Source organism: Ipomoea nil, unplaced genomic scaffold (assembly GCF_001879475.1).
Source record: "Ipomoea nil cultivar Tokyo-kokei standard unplaced genomic scaffold, Asagao_1.1 scaffold1361, whole genome shotgun sequence".
NCBI classification, from domain to species: Eukaryota; Viridiplantae; Streptophyta; class Magnoliopsida; order Solanales; family Convolvulaceae; genus Ipomoea; species Ipomoea nil.
Window position 1 is genome coordinate 1,409,674 of NW_017617789.1, and position 17,823 is coordinate 1,427,496.

A 17,823-nucleotide genomic window follows, 5' to 3' on the forward strand; every position below is an offset into this window, starting at 1 on the left:
TTTTCTTATTCTTTCTGATTTTATACATGTTAAGGTTCATTTGGGATGGATGGAAATCTCCTGGTGAACACTAGGTATTGGTTCTCTTGTATAAGAGATTGTTGAGTCATCGTAATTTATCTCTTCATAATTGAGGCGAGGTGTGTGGGTCTTGGAGCAAGGGAATTCGCCTTTTGAGGGTGTGGGGATTGAGATCGAATAGAATAGCTTTACAAAAAGTATCAAAGATTTGAGAGCAATAACTCATATGACCTTCCCAGCTTATGTAGTTTAGGGCAGATTATAGAGGGAACGAGAGAGGGTGTGGTTGAGTGGAAGAGATTCATTCATCTTAACCAAAGGTCAATGATTCGATTTTTGGTTTTGGGTATAGAACAACCTTAAATCTCTAGGTCAGTTGTCTCATTCAAAAGAGTCCGACGATGAAAACCCTAGGTACAGTCGAAAAAAATAAAGGGAAGGAGGGGGTAGAGGTGCATCATACATGATTCATTGGAATCAGGATAAAATTCTCAAACTCTCTTGTATTAGCGCTTTCTGATCTCCATTAGATTAAGAGAACCGCTCATAAAAAATGTAACTAAAAGAGAAAACAAATCGTCCTGAAAAACACAAAACAACTCCATTATTGCATCTTTCACAAACAACATTACACAAAAATGTGTACTGTGCCCAATATAATGCAGCACAAATACTTAGCTTGAAGGAGAAAAAATGAAAGTTGATTGCCAAATGATATTAGAAAGCGTTGCCAATGAGAGCATGGTTAATGATTGATGAGTTCGATCACGTACTATACTGTTCCCAATGTGAAGTGTGAAGAACAGAACATCCAATAAAACACTGTTTCCCAGGTAAGCAGATGTGATGTACCAGAATTGAATTCAGAGGCTTCCTGAAAAAATAATGACAAAACACAAGATGACCTCTACTGCAGACACCCAGACAAATAACATTAACCCCTGTCACACCTACAACACCACAAGGCAATTAAAAAAAAAAAAAAAAAAAAAAAAAAAAAAAAAAAAAAAAAACTAACATGGGATGGATTAAAGGTAAACAACAATCACAAAGTCAAGTTTAAGAAAGAAGCAGTTTCAAAACAATCATGCAACGACATTACCACCATAACACACATAGAGTAAGAGACATAAGGAGAACGTCTCAATTACGTTTCAAATTGTGAATTAGTTAGTATCTTATAAGACTCAGGACCGTCTTTTAGATTTTTGTGGCTCCGTTCTTGTAAATAAATGAGATCATACCCGAAAAATATAAGCCCATCCCATTTTTAAAATTAAATCATAAGAATCCTACTAACTTACTATCTCTAAAGTCCAAACAAACAGAATTTAAAAAAAAAAAAAAAAAACATCTTGAAACTACCTGGTTAGTGGCAACCTGCTGGGCTGCAACTATCGTTTGGAATGCAAGTAGAATGATCTATTAGGGGGGGAGAATCAATTTCTCGTGGTATTGGTGGTGAACTAGTGAATATGGTAAATGTTTCAAGCTAAGTTATTCAGGGCTTGACATCATCTGTGCCGTTGGGAAACATAACGGTTTTGACATGCGGCATACTTGATTAATTAGGTCCTAATTATTAGGAGAGAGAAGTGATTTAGAGAAAAAATTGATGAGTTTCAGGATTAATTACAACTTTTTTTAAAAAAATTTCTTAAGTAGTTAGATCAAAAATAAATATTGTGCCCTCTAAAAATTGAGGTCATCATGTACTCTTGGACATTGTGCGCACCCTAAAATCCAGCTCTGATATGGCTACTAGTAAGTCATGATATTAATTTTAAAAAAGAAAGAAAAAAAAAAGAGTAAATACCCAAAATGGTCCCTCGACTATAGCTAAATTCACAAATTGGTCCTCAACTTTCAATTTCACCCAATTAAGTCCTTAACTTTGCAATTTTGACACGATTTGGTCCTCCATCTAATTGACCGTTTGTTGACCGTGATCGACGATCTCCAGAAGAACCTTCAGCTCTCGTCGGAGCACGTGGAGGCCTCCAGGATGACGTTGCACCGGTTCGGAAACACGTCGTCTTCTTCGCTCTGGTACGAATTCAACTACATTGAATCCAAAGGGAGGATGAAGAAAGGTGACCGGGTTTGGTAGATTGCTTTCGACAGTGGATTCAAATGTAATAGTGCAGTCTGGAAATGCAACCGGAACCTTAAAAATCCTACGATGGACTATGAAATTACATATATATCCTCAAAAATCACAGTCAACAAACGATCAAATATACAGAGGACCAAATTGTGTTAAAATTACAAAGTTAAGGACTTAATTGGGTGAAATTGAAAGTTTGAGGACCAATTTGTGAATTTAGCTATAGTCGAGGGACCATTTTGAGTATTTACTCAAAAAAGAAAGAAGTGAGACTACGATTTATAAGTAGCTCAACAATGAATTAGTTAGCATCTAAATTCTAATATGACTACCGGCAAGAGAGTACCACCATGATACTAAAATAAAACCTCGATAAAGTAAAATTAAATTATTATTTTTTTTCTACAAAATAAATATAAATACTAAATGGTATGCAAATTACTATAAATAACTACGTAACGTAATTAATCACAAATATCCTAATCTTATATTACTTTTCAAAAGGTAATCGTATTATCTAGATAAATCTCGTGAACCAAATACACAATAAAGGTAAATATCATCCATAAAGTAAGTTTAAGAAAGAAACAATTCCAAAACAATCATGCAAAAAGCATAAGTGCCATAATATGAATTAGAGTAATAGACATCAAGGGAAGTAGCTTAACTATGAGTTGATAAGCATCCAATAATACAACTACTAATTAACAAGAGGGCATATCATGGTACTCAAAAAACAATGGAACAACGGTCCAAAATTAAAGTAGCTCAATTATGAATTACTCAGCATCCAATATAAATAGATACGAATATAATACAGTGGGCGATGGACTAGACTGAGCATGATTCATGTACTTAAAAGTCACGAGTTTGATTTTTGTGATCATTCTTCCGATCCGATCGAGCCCGTCACATATAATGACGGAGAGTTTTCTATATAATAACCTTAATATAATGACGGAGAGTTTTCTAGCTAGTAAAAAAACAAGAAAAGGCAAATTATTACTGTTACAGAATTGAAGGTGGCCGGAGGCATAGATCTGGCCCTGCAACCATCTGAGAGAAGGCACATGTATGCATGCAAAAATACATACACGATTCTGCACCAAACAACTAAAACGACAGTGATAGTACAACTTATAATCAATGCATGCAGATACTGATATGCAATTAATTAAGCGAGTTACTGAAAGCAAAGCTGCAGAGGAGTACGTGATCTGATCTATTACAGGTTGGAGAGTTGAAAGAAGAGAGAATGAACGGTGACCGTAAGATTATCACCGTATGGTATGATGGGCCATACTCCCTGGTACCATCTACGGATCGGAGCTTGAAATCTTAGTCGATCTGTTACTCTGTTCTCCTTGCATGCATGCATAAATGCATTGTCGGTTTACTTGCCAAGTTGACATCCATTTATACGGAAGATGTTACGTCGTAGCTAGTACTTTTGACAAGTCTACTCGCTGGCTATCTGCCCCTTTTTACTAAACTTTCAAACTTGAGAATTTAATAAGCCTTCATGCTCCAATGGCTTTGGTTTAATAGGTGACAACTCTCATGGAGGTTTAATTTGGATTTTGGTTAAACTATTTGTGCGCACAAGTGTATAGTTTAGTATTGAGTCTTAAATCTTAGCTTAATTTCGTTAATTCCATATGAATCCTGACCGGGGTGAGTTCATGGAGGGTCCATCCAATCATCCAGAATATAGTCCGAAATCTGGGAACAAAAACAATAGGCCTTCATTGAAATGTTGAATATTGAAAAACGTACCGATATAAAAATGCTTGAATTGATCAGTGAGCTATTACTCGGTCTTTCATTGGCCAACCTTGAGTCTTGTAATTCTACTGTCATATTTAGACATTTAGTTATATATAGTATGTTTGCCTCAATTTGGTACTACCTTAGTGGCCAAACTGGGAATGCTATAATTTTATTTTATTTTATTTTTGTATTAGCGCATCCCCAATAGGGGTTTATATGTAGTTTTTCAAACAATAAAATCTTGAAGGTTGAGTTTTTAAAAGGAAGCTTTTTTTAAGTGTTGGTTCCTCCTACAAAAATAGAGATTTTGTCATTTAAAAAAAAAAAAAAACATAATTAGAAACGCGTCTCACTGTCAATACACGCACCCACATGGGATCAATTGAAGGCTATGTTCTTGTTTTTTTTTTTTTTTGGTTGATTAACATTGCCAACTTCTTGTTTTTTTTTTTTTTTAAAAAAAAAGTTATTTTTAATTTAATTTATTAACATTCTTGTTTTTTTTTAATTTTATTTAACTTTTTAATTTAATATTGTTAATTAAATTTATAATTAAATTAAATTTTCTTAATTATCAATGTTATTAAATTTACAATTATAATTACAATTACTCCATATAATTTTTTGAATGATAATAGATAAAGAAATAATTAAAATGTAGTGGGGTAAAATGGTGGGTCTACAAAAAATTGAAAAAAAAAAATAAAACTAATGGGGATTGGGGAGAATGATTTTTGTAATTGAGTGAGATACTGAATGATGAGATGGATGTTGGAGTCCACCAAAAAAATTAGGAAAACAACTTCATCTATTGAAGATGTTCTTAGGTTGAACCCATCCCTGAAAGTTTCCCCTCTTTATAGATGATGTGGCTTTTTAAAATCCATTTTGTTTTTAATTTTTTTCGCCATGTTGGATAGAAAGCTTGCAAAAATAGCAAGCTTTCTAATCCTGATAAGCATTTGTGTACCTTTTTTTTTTAAAAAAAATTATTTTACTTTATTAGCTATTTATTATATTATTATATTTATAATATAATAATATAATATGAAAGTAGGAACACTTTAGAAAGTGAGAGAATATTGTAGGGATGTAGTGTGAATAGTAAATAATTTGTAAATTGGTGATGTGGAAGTAAGATCCATTTTAGAAAGTGAGAGAAAGTTGCTGGGATAATGTTGGCCTTACCCATAGGTGTCTTGTAAATTGTTGTGCCTCAACACACTTAAGTGATAGACTAAAAGAGCGCTATACTTTTGTTGTACTAGTATTTACCCATATAGGTGTCTATTCATTTGCTGTGCCTCAACACATTAGGGAGAACCAACAAGCTTTGAGTTCAAGTGATATTTCACCTCTAACCACAACTCATTCACAACATCAATATGTTTAGTTTCACCCAAACTTTATCCTCATTAAGCTATCAAAGCCTAGGCTCCTTTGTACTTGGGAGCTTACAATTTCACTACCCAAATATATTTAACCTTGCAAGGTGATCCTTTTTTATTCACACAAGATTCCACGCGTCCCATGCTATTTAGATCAAAACATGAGCTATGATGTTTGATAAATAATTATTAGCTAATTGAGTTAGTGAGTTTGATAAATAATTATTAGTTGATTGAGTTAGTACTGATTGTAGAAAAGTATTTAGTAAATTAATTGTTAGCTGATAACCGATTATATATAAAGTTACTTTCTCCCGAAACTAATCAAAAAAGTCGCTTTGAGCAACTTTTTGAATTTCAACATTTTTAGAGAAATAAGTTGTTACAAAAATCTAACTAATTAAACACTCATATTGATTGTTTAATAAAGTCAAACAACTAATAGTGGTCAAATAAATCAAAATTGACTAATGGGCTAACTATGTTACCAAACAGGGCCACTATCTACTATTGGAACTGCAATAATGCAATTGGCTCATTTAACAAACAGTCAATAAAATGTGTGATCTTTTAAAAAAAAAAAAAAAAAAAGTTATTACAGTTAAAACCCACAGCATTAAGCAATTCATCAAAATCCAACTAACTCAATGTCAAACTACTATAATGAACTCTCCAAATGTTCAACACCTATTACTCTATTCACAAGATTTATATTCGAAACCTTATTTAAAAATCAAACTCCTATTCAAATCAAGTATGGGTGAAAGCCTGCCATCCTTGCACACAATTAAAGAAATATATGCAATTATATTGGGCTTCAGTTCATTATTTTACATTTCCTCAAGAACCCTGAAGGCTGAATCTTCTATCTCTCAGAAAATAGAATTTTGAAGCAAAGCTTCTGTCCCATTTCAAAATGGGAATGAACTGATTAATTGATGGAGAGAACAAGGGTAAACTAAAATTCTAACTTAAATCTATGATCTATCAGGGTTACCTCAAACTTATAAATCCTAGGCCAAAACTATTTTACAGATACATTCATATGTCCGTTATCCCCGTATCCTTTTCTCTCCTGTGAGTGAAAATGCTCTTTAAGCCGGCCTACCAATTCAGAGGACTCTGAAATTTATCCTCTTTCTTTTCCTCTCTCTCTCTCTATCTCTACAATGATAATTTAATTAAACAATAACTAACAATTTACAGGATACATTTCAAATTCGGAGGAATTGTAATGCAAGGGTCCAAAAGGTCATTTACATGAGACGGGTAACTATCAGCTGTTGCTCTGAACCGGCTGTGAATGGCATCTCTCCTCGGTTTCCTGGGAAGTCAGTAACTTCTGCAGAGAGCGGTATTGAAGGCGAACATTCTCTCCACTGTCGAGAATCCTAAGCAAGTACCTGCCAAAGTCCAATAACATAGTTTTTATAACTTATTAAGTATATTTCTCTTTAGTAATGTGGCATTTACTGTAAATGTGACTATACTTGCTACTTATATAGAAATAAAAAGCAGCTTGTCCAATCACAACAGGGAACCCCAACGAACCCAACAACTTGGAATCGCCTAAAGGCATCCATCTTGAAATACACAAGAATTCACTCCCTTGAGCAGATCTTAAACTTTCTTCACGACAAATTCTCAACACAAAAATGGCTTAACTAATGGTTAATGCACATGTGAAAGTCCTTCCACTTAGCAGAATTTGGAAAAGAAAAAATAACATAATTGTTGAATTACAGACCAGTCAATTCCTTTAGATCAGGCTCTAAAAGAAGAAACCAAGATGCAGCCTAAAGCAATCCATACGGGGAAATGTTGGACAACAGTTTCATACAATTGAATCTAACTAGATAATTGGAATCTCTTCACCAAACATCAAATTGTATGGTACTATAGCATCATAAAACTAGTTGAACTTAGGTTGGGCTCCCAAAGTGATGTTTTAGTTCTTACTTCTTAGCATCCAAGGGGCCTCACCAAGCTGATGCTCTCAGCTCAGCCAGTATATGACCTTTTTTTCTAAAAGCAATGGCTCTCAGCTCAACATCAGTTTTTTTAGTAATATATATTGCATATTAAGAGAAATCAAGAGTCATGACATATTGACATTTGATGCATTACGAAAATAGATTAAATTTATGAGGCTGCCAACTTTAGTCATTCTGTCAAGGAGGCTGGGTTCAGATAAACTAACCAGCCATTAAGACATTGTGAGGTGATTATTGCTTCCTTCCCAACAAATTTATCTGGTGTCCTCCTATTTCCCTGTACAAATAAATTCAAAATAAAACATCCTCCAATAAACTCTTACAACTACAATGAATGTAAGTCCATTAAGCTCTCACCTTAATAACAACTTTCTCATTCACCGAGAACGGGTACTGAACACCTTTGTATGGACAATTTTCAGAAGGAACTTCCCCATTTTCCTGCAAAGTTGGAACCCTATTAAGCATCAGATATTCATGCATTAATATTTAAAAAAAAAACAAAAAACAAAAAAAAACCAACAAACAAACAAAAACAAACAAACAAAATCAGATTTTATGGTACTCTCAATTTTCTTTGGCTGGCCACTTATGCTTTGTTAGTTTGTTAAAAATAAATTTGAATTATATAATTCAGGATGAGCAGAACCACAACACGGTGCAAACAACTACTATGTACAGTTTAAATAAGTTGGCCGCAATTATTAATTAAGATAATATATTAATTTCTACGAGAATATATTTACATGGAAATGGAAAATTCAATTTTGGGGAACTTGCCTATTCACCATAAGGAAAAATTTTCCATTTCTCAAGGGAAACGGAGAATGAAAATAGAGGAGTTCATTCTCCAAATTGAAAAATGGAATCAACTTTTCCATTTTCCCAACTTTGTTAAAAGTGTTGTGTTTTCCCTTCACCCCCAATCTACACAAGTAACACAACACCAACTCCATGTTGCCGATGGAGAATCTGGACTAAGAGGGAAAAATTGGAGTCTGAAATACAAGAGACAGGAAAATCTGGATTGAGATGGAGATGCAAAGTCCATGTCACTTTTGATGGAGACTAATTGTTGGAGAAGCAGAGACTAGTTCCCATTCGATGATGGTGAAGCCAAAAGGGATAATTTTCACTACACATCGAACTCCATGTTTTCAGATGTAGATGGAGACTGGCAAGACTGGCGGCATTATGGCAGATGGATGAAAGAGACATGTAGCAGGTTTTTTTTCTGAAAATGACTTAAGAAAGGGAAGGAAAGAGAGGAAAATTTGGACCCAAAATGGCCCATTTTCCATTTGGAGAATGAAAATTGGAAAAACATTTCCTACTAAACAGGCACTAATACTTTCTTTTTTACTTCTACTGTTAACTTTCCAAATATACAACCTTCTTCTGGTACAAGTCCTTGTAATAATAGTAGTAAAAAAAACATACTCACTTTCATACAGTCAAGAAAATTCAAACTTATTAATAATATATGTATCTCAATTTTTTCACCCATCTATACTAAACATTCAACTTTACTCTTAGTTTCCATAAAACTAGTCAAAATGGAATATTATAGTGTCTTAATGTGTGTTTATTGATCCCAAACATAATAATTATGTAAATATGCTTAATCATCATTTGCTTAGAAACCCCTAGTCCTATTCCTAGTAGGAGTGGCTAGGCCAAATATAAGATCTCTATACAGTTCAATATATAAAGAGACAATTTGTTGTAATCTATCTATTATTAGTAACACAATCATATATATATATATATATATATATATATATATATATATATATATATATATATATATATATATATATATATATATTCTCTGTGTTTTCTCTTTCTTTGATTTCTCACATTTTTTTCTTCCGTTTAACTGATGGGTGGTCAGGCATTTTAAAAACAATGATTTCCAACGAAGTGGACAGTGCTTAGCACAACTATTTTCTTAGCTTCAACCTTTACAAAGGTTGCCTTCGCAAACTGTTAGAATCTAAGATTGGGCCAATCTTTTTGCCTTCGCAAACTCTTCCCTTGGCAATCTTTTTGCCAAACCTACACTAGAGTGTTCTTCTTCCTCTAGAAATCACTATGGTTTACTCTTTAGATGGTCCCCACCAGCCATTAATGACTTTTTCTGGCAAAATTTCCATACCCTTTTTTTATTTTTGCTATTTTTATGTTTATTTGTGAAACTTAAAGGATTTTTGAGTTTTTTGTCAAGTTTCTTTTTCAAGGGTGTTAAATTTTTTATACTTATTTTCAGCATACCATATTTATTTCTCGAGTTTCAATTTGTGCACTACTATATTTCATTCCTAAAGGTTGTTTATTATTTCTCAAGTTTCAAGAAAGATGGATGTTGCCATCACCAACCAACCAATGTCCTCTTTTTTTTCATCGCTATGGGTTATCCTCATTACTATGGGCTTTATCACTATGTATCCCCTTGTTGCTCCAGCTCCATTTCATCTCTACCACTCTTGGTGAAGGCTTTTTAGTGTGTGTCCTAGAGTGCTTGTATTGCCGTGTCATTTTGTACTCTCATCTTCATTCCCAAGGGTCGTGTATAATGTCGTGTCTTCCAATCTATCCAGCACTACTATCCTTTAGCCACGTCTAATCTTCTCTTGTAGACTTGTAGTTTCATGTTAGGTGGAGTGTTTGTCTTAATTCAAGCTTGGAACTTCTAGATGTTCCAACTTGAGGGAGTGTTGAATAGTAGAATCCCCAATCCTATTCCTAGTACAGGTAGTCAATGTTTGTATAAATACAGGATCTCTATACAAATATAGAGAGAGACAATCTATTAATTAATACAGTCATATATTCTCTAGTCTCTACATTCTTTTTTTGGTTTCTCACATTTTGCTTCCGCCTAACTAGTGGGCAGTGGCTATTTATCAACCGCGAAGCATTTCAATCCCTTAGTTTCAACATGATCATATCCACCATATTCTAAGAAAATGTAACAAATGGAATACTCTTCCAAGATGAAATCTCAAGGGAATAAACTTTAACTCAGCATTATTTGCAGAGGAATTTATTGTCAAGGTAGTGTAACTAATATTGTTCATAGAAGTGATTGCAATTATAGTGGTAACTTCAATTTTTTATTTAGCTCATATAGGTTACAACAACATACCCAAACTAAATTGAGATGAAAACTTATTTGAGTTCAGCTCATAGAGGTCACAACCACTATGTTATAGTTTGTTAATTTATTAAGCTACATATAATCCGATTGATTCTCGTAAAGTACTTCATGTAGAAACCTAAAAGGAATAATGTTAACCATGGTATGCAAAATTTTCAAAAAGTTCCACCCAACTCGTATGACTTCATCTTAAACTAGATTAAGACAAAGTTCACATGTTCTACAGAACTGCTTAAATATCAAGGGTCATGACAAAAAGAAGTCATCTATCCCCCCCAACTTCCAACACGTGGCCTTCCTAACATGACTGTTAACAATACATTGGTTTCATTCAAACACAAGCAATCATAATCATATTCAGTATTAAGACAATGATATTCACCCAAACTTTACATATTTGCCAAACCAAGATTTCATTCCAAATGAGAGCATTGGACTGACTTTACGCTTCACCCAGTCTAATACAAATTAGGCAAGAAAGGGGAAGTAATCAAATCAAATAATCATTAAAATGGAAAAATTCAAGGAAGCATATAATCAAGGATTGACGGCTTATGTAATTTCTTGCTTATTTTATGGAACATCTTAATTAGGGATTGACTGATTATGTAATCAGTAATTGGTGTTCCTTATTTTACATATGGTAATAGATTATAAATAGAGACCATCTCTCAGAAGAGCGCGCATCGAGTGGAATTGGAACAATTAGCTCTAAGTAGTGGTGGACAGGAATTTATTCTTACGGGAGGATATGTCTTGCTTAAGCTCCAACCTCATTGCCACTCTACAACCCAACATCTTATCAACCCAACACTAGCTTCGTGGTACTATGGGGCTTTTAGAACTGTGCAAAAATTAAATGCAGTCGCCTACAAACTGACGCTACCACCCACAACTAGAGTACACCATGTTTTTCATGGGTCACAACTCCAACATGTTACAAGACACCATCAACTTGTCTCCGAACTTCTCAAGGACATGGCATTAGACAAACAAGGTTATATATCGAGGATATTTGGCTACTCACTAGCTAAACAAGAGCTCAAGAGAGAACTATCAAATTTTGGCTAAATGGGATATGACACCACTTGGATTGATGACTTGAATTTTTAAGTCAATTTTTGCACTCTAGCCTTGAGGACAAGGTTGTTTCATTAGCAGTCAGTTATGAAGGAAAGTAATCATTAAAATGGCAGAATTCAAGGAAGCATATAATCAAGGATTGACTGATAATGTAATTCTTGCTTATTTTATGGAGCATGGAATTAGGGATTGACTGATTCTATAATCAGTAATAGATGTTCCTTCCATATTTTACATATGGCAATAAATTATAAATAGAGACCATCTCTTAGAAGAGAGGGCATCGAGTGGAATTGGAACAATTAGCTCTAAGTAGTTGTGGATAGGAATTTATTCTTGCTGGAGGATATTATTAAGGCCCATTTGGTTCGTGAAAATTAATTGAGGAATGGAATTTAAATTCCATGGGGAAAAACTACTGGAAGATCAATTCCAGTGTTTGGTTGGTGGAAAAGAAATAACTGGGAATTTGATTCTATTATTTGGTTCAATTGGTTGGGTTTGGAATTGTAAGGAATAATGAATATAAAGACCAAGAAACCCCTACACAATAATAATGATAATAAAAATAATAGTAATTTATAAATTACTTTATTAAATTAAAATATTATAATATTATAAATTTAAAAATTTTGAATTAAAATATTATAATTTATGTTTATTATAATAATATAATAAATAATATAGCAATATTTAAATAAGCATTATTTGATAACTTTTATCTCCAAACTATGCTCAATACAATCAAGTCATATGAGGGTAGTTTGGTCATACTAGGTTGAACTTTGTTCCCAATGTTTGTTTACATGATTAAACAAAATGGAGTAAATAAAATTTTACCCTGAATTCACCCACTTCTTTCCTGCGCTTCCTGAGGGCAGCATTATGGAATAATCTCCGGTCATCCTCATGCTTCACTGCAGCAGCTGCTGCTCTTAATACTGTTCATTAAAAAGGCATCAAAACCCAGAACAGTCAGACTATAGCATTAAAATTTATTATAGTAGATCCAAAAGCATCGTTACTTCAAGGATACAGATTAAAACAAGAGCTGGCAAGGGACAGAGTAAACTAACTGGAGCATACCAAGGTTAGGGATTAAAGATCCAGGATCAATTTCTGCATTGCAGAGTGTGCATCTTTCCTGTCATAAAAATTTCATTTTACTATACATTCTTGAGGCCATACAGTGGCATGAAATAAACCACATGAACCGTAACAATTTAAAATAACATTAGATGATTTTTTTAAGGAAAATAGCATGAATTCATCTTCAACTTGTAGGTCAGGTTTCTTCATCAACTTGTTGAAAAGGCAAATACATAACAAAAATTCACTTTGGGATAGAAAAATGTGATCATCTACAAGTCAATAACAAGAGGAGATGAAGTCAATCGCCTTACCGTTTCAACAACCCTTCTTAGCATTAAACCACCAAAGGAATGTCCACATGAAACGAACATAGCATCTTCCAGGAATGCGCCACTGGGGTGCCCAATATGTGCATATTACAATAAAGTATATCATATTATGCATAATGCAGCCCATAACTAAAACGACAAGTACTATGAATAAATAATGTAATTGTACGTCTGTACAAACAAGTAATGAAAGAGCGATTAAAATATACATTGAAATTGAGAAAATCGGGAAGAAATGTACAACTTTCATGTTTAATAAATAAACAATGAATTATGAAATAAGAGAACCTCTGCTATCTGTGCCCTTCAATTTTCTAACATAATCCAGTTTGAAGAAAAACAAAAAAAAAAAGGTACTTCAAATGGATCCATCAAAAGATACAATGACTTGCTAAAACTCGGTTATCCAACCCAAATACAACCATAGTCCATAACAATACTGGCTTTTAATTGTATCTTCCAATATTTAAAGGCAACAGAAGAATACTGAATACATATCATAACTTTACAGTTTTTAACATATAAAGGTGAATATTGAGAAGGTTTCTATATTTGGCCATTTAAACTTATTTTCCACCTTTCTTTTAAAGAAAGCAATATTTCAAAGTTAAAAGGCCAGTAGTAACACTTCCAGACATCTAAACTATTTGTCAAAATATTAGGTATTAATACCTAGGCGGCTAGGTCCACAAATATTCTTTTGGTTACTTATCAATTTATTATTTACATACTTCTTAAAATGGATTATGTCTTAAAATATGAAATATTTTGGTCTTCTGGACCAAACAAATGAGTATAATATCCAGGGAAATGATATCCTCAAAAGAGAGCATAGAAACTAAAAACATTAACAATGCAAAATCTTGCAATACAACATACTAAAAACAAATTCCTGAACGCATGGAAATGGAACTTACGATAAGGGATCAGACAGAACACTTCTCAATGATTGTTCCTTATTAGGATTGCCTCGAACTACCTGCTATTTCAAGCCGAGTGAGATATCTTAATTATCATAATGTATGTTTCTCATGAAGCCTCAATAAAGGAGATGTGCCTGAATATCTAATAGTACAATAGAATAACTCAGCCTAATGGCCTTCATCACATTGTTGTGGTCTGTGAGATCAATTGGCCATGCCTAAACTCAAACATTATTTTATAGGCAGAAGTGTCAAATAGGCCCATCTACTACTGTGAAGTGCTCAATTCCCACAACGAACTAAATTAAGTGTCAAATAGGCCCATCTACCAGCTAAATTTGTTTGATTGGCTTTTTTTGCAGGTTGCTAACAGATTGCCTATTCAATTATTAAAAAATATAAAAATATATATATAACAACAACAAAAAAATCAGCCACCGGCTGTCCTTGCCGGACAGCCGAACCGGCCGCCCTCATTCCAGGCCGTTTGAGGTCCAGATCTGGACCTCATGTTTGACAGCCGTGGCTGTCTGGCTGTCCTCACCGGACATCCACGGGTGTCTGTGAAATACGCAGCCACCGGCTGACCGGCGGACAGCCGGTGGCTGAAATTCTTTTTTTTTTTTTTTGTTATATATATATATATATATATATATATATTTTTTTTTTTTTTAATTGAATAGGCAACCTGCAAAAAAAGCCAATCGAACAAATTTAGTTGATAGATGGGCCTATTTGACACTTAATTTAGTTCGTGGTGGGAATTGAGCACTTCGCAGTAGTAGATGGGCCTATTTGACACTTCTGCCTATTTTATATGACCAAAAGAATGATGATCTTAATGGAGAAGGGTTTTCCAGATCTAAGCTTGATGAGAACAACCAAAACAAGACTGATATAACCAAAATAACCACAAGTAAAATTCAAAAAATAAAAAATAAAGAAGAAGAAGATAAATTTAGAGGCTGAAGATTTCAAATAGTTTTATGATATGATGCTGCTTGGTATATCATTTCCTTCTTGAACTAGTCATATTATATGTTACTTGTACTCAGTATGTCAACATTATCTCTTTCAAAATAGTACTTACATAAGCAGTATCGGTTCTGTTACAAAAGATGTCTTCCTCAGCAGAAAGGTCATCCAAAAACTGGCTTACAGAAATCGGTACATAGCTTTGAGGAATGACATGACCAGCAGCTGTAATTGGAGAACAATCAAGAACAGCATTGCTTTGTGGCATGAGCCTAAATGCCAATGATGTCCTACAAGAAGTCAGCTAAGAGTAATCATTTTATACTGAAAAATCTCTGAAGCAATAAACTTTGCAAAGTTTTGTGACCATCATCTACCTTCCACCAGTAGTACTACCCAGATAGTAATCAAAAGCTGCCCTGTATGTGGCTGCAGGGCGGAGGCCGCCAGTTGCATGGCTGAGAGCCTTTCCAGTAAGCAATAACAGATCTCCAGGAGCTAGACCACTATCTGCTAGGTACCAACGACTATTGGGGTCACATACCTACAACAATAAGAAACAGTGAAGTGAAATAATTCAATATTAGGGTACCTAGATACCCAAACAAACTTAAATTTTCAAATATCTAAAAATAAAAACAATAAATAATAAAAAGGAGAAAGAAGTCCTTGCATCATTCAGTAATTCTAATATATGCTAGCTGAAGAAACAAGTATGGAGTAACATATTACAAATAATAAAACTAGTTAGACCATGACACCAGAATACCTGAAGACCAGCAGTATCAGAGGAAATCAATGTTAACAACCCTTTTTCTACTTCATTAGTTGATGGGAGCTTCGCTCCCTCAATTGGTCCTTTCCCATTCTGTGAGGTTGTAGGAGAGAAGGATGCAACAAGAATGGATGAAGAAGGCTCATTAGGCGGCAATGGGTTATCATCAAGCAAGTGGTTAAAAACACTGCATGGACAACATTATGTCAAACTTAAAATCATAGAGGAAAAGTCATAGAGAAATGTTTTTAATACAAAATACAAAACTAATATCCTTACTCGCTTCGCAAACGAAGATGTCTAGCAACTGCACATAAAGCAGCACGAGCTGCCTTTCCCATGCATTGAAAGACATCAGCCATGCACGGGGGAGATGAATCTATGTCTTCCAATGGCCTGCAATTTGAAGTTAATTGTCATGTTTGCAAATGCAATGAAGAAAAATGATTGACCACCAACAACAAAATGAAAATTGACACCACTAAAAAGGGCACCAAAAGACTGAAACAATACACACACTTTTCAGGGTTATCATGTCTGGGGCTTCGGATGAACTAATAACAAGGTCAACTTAATGGATGCACTATTTCTTAACTGAAAAGTTTATAAAAACACAAGCTGCTAAATCCCTTGCAGAAGGACTAAACTTTCCAAAACACTCAATTTTTTTTTTTGTTTTGGTGTTCCATGTAATGGCAAAGGAGTGCCCCAATAAAAGCGAGACCAATTCATTCATATTATAGTAAAAACACTTAAGACTATACATAAAATCATTAAACAAACAATTTTCGTCTTTACCTTCCTGCCCTGTACGTATAAACCCCACGAGTACCCTTCCATGGGCTATTCCCGGCAGCCACCCCGTGAGCTACAACCCGAGTCTTAAAATAAAACCTGGCGGATTCAAGGCCACAGCGGAGCAGCGCAGCATCTTCGGCACCGAGCTCAATCACTGCGGCATTGTGCCTCATCAGCGAGCTAGACAAGGCATCCACGGCACGCAAATAGCCCCCCGCAGGAGCACCGTCGTAGGGCAGAATATCAGAAAGCTTAACCCTTGCCAAAGGCTGAAGCGGGATCGCACCAAACTCCCCAGGTGGGTGTGCTTGAGCCATTGGCAACGCAATTACATTATCCCGCCCCAGAGAAAGCGGAAAAGTCGAAGGAAACTGAGCGGCGATGGGGACGGCGGCGGTGGCGGATCTAAGAGAGGAGGCGGATGAAGGTGGAGGTGGCGGAGTCGACTGGTGATGCTGATGCATCGCGAGCATAACAATCTACCATGTCTGTGCGTAGCATATACACACATACATATACAATACAAAATCGACGACGATGATTTCTGTATTGGGGGAGAGATTTTAGGGTTTTGGTAGAATGAAAAAAGGAGCCTTTCTCAACGGGATTCAGAAACGAGAAATTCCAGTGAGAAAAATAGTACTACTCCACTCGAAGTCTTTTCAGCGTTCCTAAAGAAAATCTAAAACACCCCCCGAAATTTTCTCATTCTTTCTGTTCTTTATACGGAGTATTTCCTTAACGTGGACTAGCGAAGTGACAGAACACTGCTGGCTAATTTTTATTTAAAAAAAAAAAAAAAAAAAAAAAGTACTACACCCATTTTTTATTTTTATTTTTTAAAAAATTTATATACTTACTTTAAAAACAAATACCAATTTTAATCTTACGAGTATTAACAAAATGACGGTTTTAGTTCATATATTAGCAAAATGATAGTCTTAGTTTATATGTTAGCAAAATGACAATTTTAGTTCATATGTTAAATTCCAACTATTATTCATCAAAATCATATATCTCAATAAAAGTGCAGACAGACGGTGTGACCCGGAAACCAAGAGTGCGACAGTGACCCGGGAACCAAGCCTTTTAGTTCACCGAGAATATACAAGAACTCGTGATGATAACGTGTTGTGAATTAAGGTGTATCTTCGTATAAATCTTGTATAATTTTGTATAATGGTACACTATAACCATGCAGAGAGAAAAAGGAGAAGAAGACCAAGTTGGACTCAAAAACTTTGACCCGCATTCTCATTAGATCACCGCAAATACAGACATACAACATAGGATAAATAGAATACAATATTTGATCCAATCAAATAGGATAATGGCCATCAAATATATATTTACAACACAAAAGACTATTATAGGAGATAAACATTATAATTTATAAGGTATTGACTTT

At 34.5% G+C, this 17,823-nt stretch overlaps 1 protein-coding gene across 3 annotated transcripts; it reads right to left on the minus strand.

Annotated features, from left to right (window-relative positions):
- Nucleotides 1–6,063: 6,063 nt before the first annotated feature.
- On the minus strand, nucleotides 6,064–17,117 carry LOC109185912. Of its 3 annotated transcripts, XM_019335890.1 has the most exons (13): nucleotides 16,416–17,117; nucleotides 15,897–16,013; nucleotides 15,612–15,804; nucleotides 15,220–15,386; nucleotides 14,958–15,132; nucleotides 13,862–13,923; nucleotides 12,927–13,008; nucleotides 12,610–12,667; nucleotides 12,364–12,464; nucleotides 7,638–7,736; nucleotides 7,487–7,557; nucleotides 6,547–6,689; nucleotides 6,064–6,450 (listed from the first exon to the last, which is right to left on the minus strand). In XM_019335890.1, exons 1-12 carry the CDS (start codon nucleotides 16,886–16,888, stop codon nucleotides 6,563–6,565), a joined length of 1,725 nt encoding a protein of 574 aa, XP_019191435.1. In that variant the 5' UTR covers nucleotides 16,889–17,117; the 3' UTR covers nucleotides 6,064–6,450; nucleotides 6,547–6,562. The 3 variants fall into 3 exon arrangements, with proteins under 3 accessions (XP_019191435.1, XP_019191436.1, XP_019191434.1); XM_019335891.1 differs by having other exon boundaries at nucleotides 6,064–6,689; nucleotides 7,638–7,721; XM_019335889.1 differs by having other exon boundaries at nucleotides 6,064–6,689.
- Between the last annotated feature and the right edge of the window lie 706 nt (nucleotides 17,118–17,823).

Bases quoted from the DNA above. Each gene is read 5' to 3' on its own strand.
- LOC109185912 (XM_019335890.1), bottom strand. From the start codon at position 16,888: ATGCTCGCGATGCATCAGCATCACCAGTCGACTCCGCCACCTCCACCT. The intron at 15,133-15,219 runs GTAGATGATGGT...GACTTCTTGTAG, and splicing joins GGTAGTACTACTGGTGGAAG to GACATCATTGGCATTTAGGC. The intron at 13,009-13,861 runs GTAAGTTCCATT...TGGGCACCCCAG, and splicing joins GTTCTGTCTGATCCCTTATC to TGGCGCATTCCTGGAAGATG.